At 32.0% G+C, this 8,732-nt stretch overlaps 2 protein-coding genes and 1 long non-coding RNA gene across 4 annotated transcripts in view; 1 reads left to right on the top strand and 2 right to left on the bottom strand.

Annotated features, from left to right (window-relative positions):
- The window catches only part of LOC145091298 (Leucine-rich receptor-like protein kinase family protein), a 5,505-nt gene extending 4,845 nt beyond the window's left edge, over window positions 1-660 (top strand). For both annotated transcript variants that reach the window (XM_079028972.1, XM_079028971.1), the window contains exon 3: window positions 1-660. This exon is cut by the window's left edge and continues 17 nt beyond it. In XM_079028972.1, the coding sequence (XP_078885098.1) occupies window positions 1-381 (381 nt within the window). In that variant the 3' untranslated portion in view covers window positions 382-660.
- Window positions 661-1,358: 698 nt separating this feature from the next.
- On the bottom strand, window positions 1,359-3,783 carry LOC145091297 (uncharacterized). Its single transcript, XR_013702102.1, has 6 exons — window positions 3,569-3,783; window positions 3,375-3,438; window positions 3,156-3,298; window positions 2,028-2,186; window positions 1,821-1,927; window positions 1,359-1,751 (listed from the first exon to the last, which is right to left on the bottom strand). It is a non-coding gene; the product is annotated as an uncharacterized LOC145091297 (long non-coding RNA).
- A 3,957-nt stretch (window positions 3,784-7,740) lies between these two features.
- On the bottom strand, window positions 7,741-8,343 carry LOC145094204 (uncharacterized). Its single transcript, XM_079032507.1, has one exon. It carries the CDS (start codon window positions 8,341-8,343, stop codon window positions 7,741-7,743), a length of 603 nt encoding a protein of 200 aa, XP_078888633.1.
- Window positions 8,344-8,732: the final 389 nt, after the last annotated feature.

Raw genomic sequence — 8,732 nt, 5'->3', positions numbered from 1 at the left:
AAAGTGACGGAAAAGAGCGATGTGTACAGTTTCGGAGTGGTGTTGCTGGAACTCGTGACTGGAAGAAGGGCAATAGAGGAGGAATATGGAGAAGGGAAAGACATAGTCTACTGGGTGCTGTCTAGCCTTAACGACCACGAAAACATCCTTAAACTTGTGGATACCAGGTTAATTTGTGGTGGCGAGACAGAGGAAGTAGCGGATAAAAACGACGACATTATGCAGGTGTTGAGAATCGGTTTGCTTTGTACAACGAAACTCCCAAATCTAAGGCCGAGCATGAGAGAGGTTGTGAAGATGCTGGCGGATGCGGAACCCAATGCTTTGAGATCGATAGCTGATGATCATCGTGAAAAGTTTGGAAAAGTTTTCTTCTCTTGAAACTGAAACCCTTACCTCGAGGAGTTTTGACTTGTGATGCACCAACTCTTTTTTAATGTATGTTTATAGATAGTAAGTATTATATATATAGTTTTGAGCTTGTATAATTGAATTAAAACCAATCATAATATTGGTATTATTTATATAGTTTTTGAGCTTGTATAATTGAATTCAAACCAATCATAAGATTGGTGTGGTGTTTGTAATGATATTCGGATGTATTTATAATAACGTGGGTTTCATGTACATCGACCTCATGGAACTCATGTTTCTAACAAAGCGTGAACGAAACAAGATGTATACAATTAAGATTTGCTTACAAAAACAACAAATGTGTTGTTAAAGATTGAGATTATACCTAAATCATAATTGGTGGTATTTTTTTTTTTTTTTTGGAAAAAAACTAAACAAAGGTTGATTTCACTCATACTTGACAATGGACATGCATACCATCCCAAAGGCTAAATAACGGGTCACGGGGACATGTATGTGTTGATCGTCCTTGACCATTCTCGAAAAAATCTGTTTTTTTACGGAGGTTTGGTCCTTTTTCGGATCAGTTCGGACGTTTTTTGAGCCGGTCTTTTTACGGTAGTCTCTTTTTTGATGTGATCTTTTTAAGACTGGAACCGGTCGGTCTTTGTCGATCCGGTCTCATAGTCTTTGCGCTCGTATATATATATATATATATATATATATATATATATATATATATATATATATATATATATATATATTTGTTTGGGTTTTTCTGTTAACAAATGTATCATTAACATCAAAATGATAAATTAAGATTTAATAAAAACTAGTGAAAATTCCCCGGGGGTTGGAAGCCATCGAGTGTTTGCTAAGGGATATTAAGTTGAATCTTCTATAAACCAATAAACCGATAAAATCTACACATTTGTCAAAATGACATTCGTGACCCATTCACCGAGTTGACTCCCCTAACTACCACTGTAAGAACATGAACAAAATGAAAGACAGATAAAGGCACACATTTTCCATTAATTACCGCTGAAATATCACATCATAATGAAACTATCTTTTTTGTTTAGCACATAGGAATGGAATGGTGCATTCTTCGGAAAATGTAATTCCTTTTCCGGTGTTGAATTTCATTTCATTCCTTTGTGATCCATTACGTCACAGCAAATAAAACATAAGTTTTTTTTGGTAACGAGTATAAAACATTTAAGCTCCTAAAATAAATTTACTACATATTTACGAAAAAAATAATAAAAATAAAATTTATAAAAGTAAAATAAAATAACTATCATTTTCTTCATCATCAATAACTTTCTCCTCGGTTTTTGTTGTTCCTCTTCTTCTTCATCTGGTTGGCTGGTTCTGAGTAAGGATTCACAAACCTGCATAATCACAAAAAATGCTCACTTTTTTTCAATATCTAGAACATTGATCTGCCACAAGGAACTAACCATTTGATCTTTTTTCTCTTCAACAGCTTTCATTATCTGTTGTTCTTTTCCTTCTGAATGGTTCAACTTCTTCGGGTCTTCTTATATTTGTATCAAAGACACATCACCTGTATACACACGAAAAAACACTTACTATATTAAATTTAAATGTTATTTATTTTTTTTAATTTTTAATAATAATGATGGATTTAAATTAAATGATTGGACCTGAAGCGGCTGAAACTTGTGACTTCATTTGGTGTTCTTTGTCTCTTACCCATTCGGCTATAAATTGGACCTCCATATAACTTTTATCTTTTCCAAGTTCTCTTGCAGCTTGTCTTGTGTATATGTAGCCAATTGTATGTAACATAGCCTCACTAAAAGCTGAAATTTTATCACAAAGCTTGATCATTAATGCAAAAAAGTTAACAAAACAACTCTTTTAGAGGAATATATAGAAGGGTAATTTAGGAATTTAGAATTTTGACAGGTGATTTTCTGGGACAATAGCATCTTATCGGCCGAAACCAAAAAGGGAAAAACGAATAAAGACGGACAGATTATAAAAAAAGAAAAAAAAATTGTATACCAAAAAAACCTCTTTTCCAAAACACTTGACACCTGTATTCATCTAAAATTCACAACCATTTGCAATCGAAATGCATATAGAAACAAAAAAGTAACAAAAAACAACACAGGAATTGGTAGTGTGAGATGTAAATCAGGTACCACTTGAAGTTCAGGGTGGAAATTTTTCTTGGACAACTACTCTGTGCTAATTGCAACTATTCATCATAAGCAATAAAAAGTCCAAATTCAAACACTTGTAGTTGGGATAAGAATTGTTCAAAGTACACGTCAATTGCTGGAATGACCATAATTAGCACAATTGACAATCCCTAAAGCAAAATGAGAATTTCAACACTGTTTAAATTCTAAAGTCCAACTTATTTTAATCTAAATCAAAACAACAATTTTAACTTTCAAATAATCAAAAAGAAAGACAAGATTCATAACCCAAATAGTAGTTTAACTATCACAAAAGAAACTGTGGAAGAAAAAACCTTTTCCCTTCAATCCATTAACGAAATATGGTGGGTTAACCATAAAAATTACAAAAATATAGCGGTTTTTATGTATTTTCCCATATATTAAATTTAATTTTGTACTATTTTAATCTTGTTTATTGTGTAATCACAGTGGTTTCAAATAAGTGGAAAAGTGTATGATTTTGGAACTATACAAATAAGCAACACAACAATTTGATGATTCCAACTGAAAAGAGTAGGTATTGATGAAGAAATCAATCATATTTCAAATTTATTTAGGAGTTTTGATAGCTTTAATGGATACCTTATTCATCTGCCAATAACCGTAAAACAAAGTCAGCTTGTATCTCAAAAGCTAATTGGCTCAGACATTTCATCGAACACCTCATAGGCATGTTTCCTGTCCAAAACCAATATCCTTGTCGTGTTTGATAAACTTGTATAATCCTAGATACATTTGTCAAAATCATTACACAAACAACAAAAGAATACGAAGCAATACTCGAAGAATTTATGAACGCACCAGATTTTTATTTTTGCTTCAATAGTTTGTTTAAGCTTGTTGCGTCGTCTGAAAGTTGCGCCTTCTGAAGGGGTTAAACGACAGGAGGAATGGGTAAGATGTGATTATAAAACAAAGAATTAACATAAAAATGATATATATATATATATATATATATATATATATATATATATATTACGAAAACATAAACTCACAATTTTCCAACATCAACATTTCATTTATATATGAAACAGTTGGTTTTCATCATACAGATTACACAGAAATCCTCACTACAATAACTCTCAGCTCTCTGATGAACATCAAGAACACGATCAAAAGAATACAAATTGAAGCTGTAATACAAACCCTAAAACTAGAGAGAACTATCTTTTGTGTGTGAGAGTGAATCAATCGTCTGACCTATGGAAATGAAGAGAAATCAACTTTATATACACCAGAGCAAACCCGGATCCGGATTAAACAACCCGCGAAGTAAACTCTCCTGCAATATCAGAAAATACCACAACACCCTTCCACAATTGAATAAATAATACATAAAGACCATTTTTCATATAAATGACCTCTCAAACTTGTCATTTTATACAAATTTATTTACCAGAAAATAAATTTACAAGTCCAAGTCTTTTTGACAAAAACTTATGCTGAAACAAACTCAACGACTTAGTTAAAATGTCTGCATTTTGATTAGAAGAATCAATCTTAACTAATTTTAAAATATTATTTTCAATTTTTTCCCTTACAAAATGCACATCAACCTCAAAATGTTTTGTTTTTTCATGAAAAACTGGATTTAAAGCTAACTTAATAGCAGACTCATTATCACAAAACAATTGAATAGGAGTTAAACTTTTAAAACCAAGATCACTTAAAACCTTTAAAACCCACAAAACTTCACATGTTACAGATCCCAAAGCACGGTATTCAGATTTTGTTGAGGATCTGGACACTGTGCTTTGTTTCTTACTTTTTCATGAAATAAGAGTGTTTCCTAAATAAACCAAATAACCAGTAACAGATCTCCTAGTTGTCAAACACTTGGCCCAATCAGCATCCACATAACCAACAACATTAAAAATATTAGATTTAGAAAACAAAACACCTTTACCAGGACAATTTTTTAAGTACCTTAATAACCTGAAAGCAACACTTAAATGTGATTTTCTTGGCTTATGCATAAACTGACTTAATACTTGAACAACATAACTAATATCAGGCCTAGTAACAGTTAGATAAATCAGTTTTCCTATGAGTTTCTGGAACGCTGTTATATTAGTTATAAGATCAGTATTATCATCACAATCTCTGTTAAACACAAAATTAACTTCCAAATGAGTTTTAACAGGTTTACATCCCAGCATACCAAATTCATTTAACAACTCCAAACAGTATTTCCTTTGATTTAGACATACACCATTACTAGTAGATAGAACTTCAATTCCCAAAAAATATTTCAACCCTAGATCTTTAATTCTAAACTGAGACTTAAGAAATGATTTTACATTTTCAATTTCTACACAACTGTTACCTGTTAAAATTATATCATCCACATATACTAACAAAATAACAATGGTGTTATTTTTTGAACGAACAAATAAAGAATAATCATTTACACTTTGAACAAAACCAACAACTGACAAAGATGAGCAAAGTTTCTCATTCCACTTTCGTGGAGCCTGTTTTAAACCATACAAATACTTAACCAGTTTACAAACTCTACTATCATCTTTAGTATGATATCCTTCAGGAAATGTCATATACACATCTTCAACCAAGTCACCATATAAAAAGCATTATTAACATCCAATTGATAGAGAGACCATAAATTATTAACAGCAACACAAATCACAATCCTAACAGTAACAATTTTAGCAACAGGAGAAAAAATTTCTTCATAATATATTCCTTCTCTTTGATTATAACCTTTTGCAACTAATCTAGCTTTATATCTCTCAATCTCACCATTAGATTTGTATTTAATTTTATAAATCCACCAACAACCAATAGGCTTTCTGTTTTTTGGAAGATCAACTATATCCCAAGTATGATTCCTATATAAGGCTTCCATTTCCTCATTCATAGCTTTGATCCAATTTGGATCAGTAGAAGCTTCAGAATAAGTACTAGGTTCAAATGTTTTATTAAGATTAGAAACAAATCATTTACTATCATTAGCTAACAAAGAATAATTCACAGACTTTTCTAACCCATATTTGTGTGAACTTTCTACAACAAAGTCATTAAATCTTGTTGGTAAACGAACATTTCTACCGGATCGAGTAGTACCTAATAAGTGATCATCAGAAAGGTTATTTTGTTCTAAGAAACTATCCTCAGACACAACAGATGAACTAGGAACATCCACAACATTCTGTTGCACATGTGCCTTGTCACTTTGGTTGCTGACCTCATCATTAGAGGTCTCATCCAAGTTATGATCTGCTTCCTTGCCTTCAGAATGAAGGGTTATTCCTAATTAAATCACCTAAATCATTTTTTTCTTAAATAAAACTAGACAGCTGAGGGTCATCATAGGAAAATGGGTCACTTGGATTATTAAAATCAATAGTTTTATCACCAGAAAAAGAATTAAGCTTGAATGGAAAGACTAATTCATAAAACTTGACATCCATGGAAATAAAAACCAAATTTGTATCAAGACTCAAAATCTTATAACCTTTTTGTTCCAAGGAATATCCAAGTAAAACACATTTTTCAGCACGTTCAGAAAATTTATCAAAGTTATTCAGTTTAGTTGCAAAGCAAATACATCCAAAAATACGAAGTTTATCAAAGCTAGGAACAGATTTATAAATGAGTTCATAAGGAGAGGCTCCATTTAAGACAGAAGTGGGAGTTCTATTTATCAAAAAAAACAACAGTTAAAATAGAATCACCCCAATAAGTCAAAGGCAAACCTGACTGAAACATTAATGACCTAGCTACATTCAGAATATGTCGATGTTTTCTTTCAACCACCCCATTTTGTTGAGGTGTATGAACACAAGATGTTTGATGAATAACACCCTTATTTTCAAAAAAAGTTTTCATGTTATGATTTAAAAACTCTGTTCCATTATCAGACCTAACCTTTTTAATTTTAACTTCAAATTGATTCAATAAAAGATTAAAGAAAGTAGTAACACAAGAAAAAACTTCACTTTTAGACTTAAGCAAATAAACCCAAGTTGCCCTAGTGAAATCATCCACTATAGTAAGAAAGAACTTAAACCCTTCTGAAGTGATCACTCTATAAGGACCCCACACATCTAAGTGAATATGTTCACCTAAACAAGAAGTGACATGCTGACTAGTGGGAAAAGAATCCCTTGTTTGTTTAGCCTTATGGCAAACATCACAAGGAGGTAAAGATTCATTTTCAAATTTAAGATGAGGCTTTAAAGAATTCAGAGCTTGGTCAGAAGGATGACCAAGTTTATTATGCCAAGTAAATTTAGAAACATAACACATAACAAAATTAGAAGTAAAGGAATTACCAGAAGGTACACTATCAACATAATAGAGACCTCCAGTTTCACTAGCATTCCCCACCATCTCCTTTGAGTGGAAATCCTGAATTTTGCAACTATATATGTTCATTACAGACAACTTCACACTTATTGTCTTTGCAAATTTTGTGAACTGACATCAGATTGACATTAAACTCAAGAACAGCAAACACATCAAACAGAGTTAAAGAGTTTGAAATAGTTAAGTTTCCAATTTTTTCTATTTTAGCACAAGTTCCATTAGGATGAGTAACAAGAATATTAAGCTTAGACACATCCACAGTATCATGCAAAAGAGATTCTGATGCTATCATATGTTGACTAGCACCAAAATCAACAATCAATTTATTACCATTATAAAATGAATTACAAACATTAAACAAGCAAGTACCTGCCATATGGGAACTGACAGATGCTTCCTCATTGCACTTTCTTTCTCCTATTAGACTAAGAAACTTGGCATATTGATCCTTAGTAAGTTGAGGAAATTCAGATTCTCCAGGATCAGTTGATCTAGGAGTAACAACAGATGAGTTTGCATTAAATTTTTTAACTTGACTATTTTGATTACCATCACTCCTAGGTTTATAATCCTTTGGATATCCAATTAGTTTATAACACCTCTCAACAGTATGTCCTTTTAGACCACAATTTTTACATTGAAAAGTTGAGCCTTTGTTTTTATTACTAGAAAATTTATTGTTGAATTTGCTATTAAAAGCACTAGGTTGACTCTTAGAACCAGATTGGGAGTCATTAGAAAGAGATCCATTCCTTTGAAGAGACTCTTCACGAGATATAATTGAAAAAGCAGTTTTCACATTAGGAAGTGGATCCATAAGCAATATATGACTCTTAACCTAGTTATAAGACTCATCTAAACCACTCAGAAATTGCATAAGCTTCATTAGTTTAGAGTGATCATTTAGTTTAGCTGCAGCCTCACATGTACATTCTGTGAGACTAGTTAAACCATCAAACTCCTTCCATAATGCATCAAGTTTATTAAAGTAATCAGAAATAGATATACCATTTTGTTTTAAAGAATTAATTCTTTGATGAACATTGAAAACAACAGAACCATCAGCTTTATTATATGTTTCAAATAAGTTTTCCCAAATTTCTTGAGCATTATCTGAATATGCATGACTAGCATAGATTGAATCACTAATGGAAGACAATAACCAAGAACACACAAAAGCATTAGCTCTTTCCCATTTCGACTCTTTGTTTTTTTCAACACTATCCTTTTTAAAAGTGCCATCTACAAACCCTAGTTTGTTTCTAGCCTTAAGTGCTCTAGACATAGAACTTCTCCAAATACGAAAATTTTCATTTCCAGATAATTTCACAGTAACAATAGTTGTAGTAGCATTATCAGAAGGATGGACATAGAGAGGATCATCAAAAATAATTGAATCATCCTTTCCACTTCCTCCTGGAGAATCAGTAGAACAAGCCATTTAAAAGAACTTAATAGTCAAGTAATTAGACAAACAAACTCAAGACTGACTCAACAACAATTAGCCAAATAGGAAACACAGAAAAATTAGCCAAATAGGAGAAAAGAATAACACAGATAGAAAAAAAAAACAGAAAAACAGACTCATGTATCGACTTAAAGTCCAGATGGTCACCACATTTTGTCGAGGCCCAAGACAATCAATACAGAGTCATGAAAAAACAACACCTAAGAACAAGAAAATAAATTGGTGAATACAAAACACAAGGATCTCCCAATCACAAAGTATAAATGAGAGAAAATAGGGAACAAGAAAACCCTCACAGTGCTTTAGAAGATGAAATGCCAAATAAATCGACTCTGTTTGTCCGTTCCCAACAAAGGGTTGAT

This window comes from Lactuca serriola, chromosome 3 (genome assembly GCF_051521515.1).
Source record: "Lactuca serriola cultivar US96UC23 chromosome 3, Lser_US96UC23_V15, whole genome shotgun sequence".
Taxonomy (NCBI): Eukaryota; Viridiplantae; Streptophyta; class Magnoliopsida; order Asterales; family Asteraceae; genus Lactuca; species Lactuca serriola.
The sequence above is the reverse complement of the archived record's forward strand: the minus strand, read 5'-3'. Positions and strand labels throughout refer to the sequence as shown.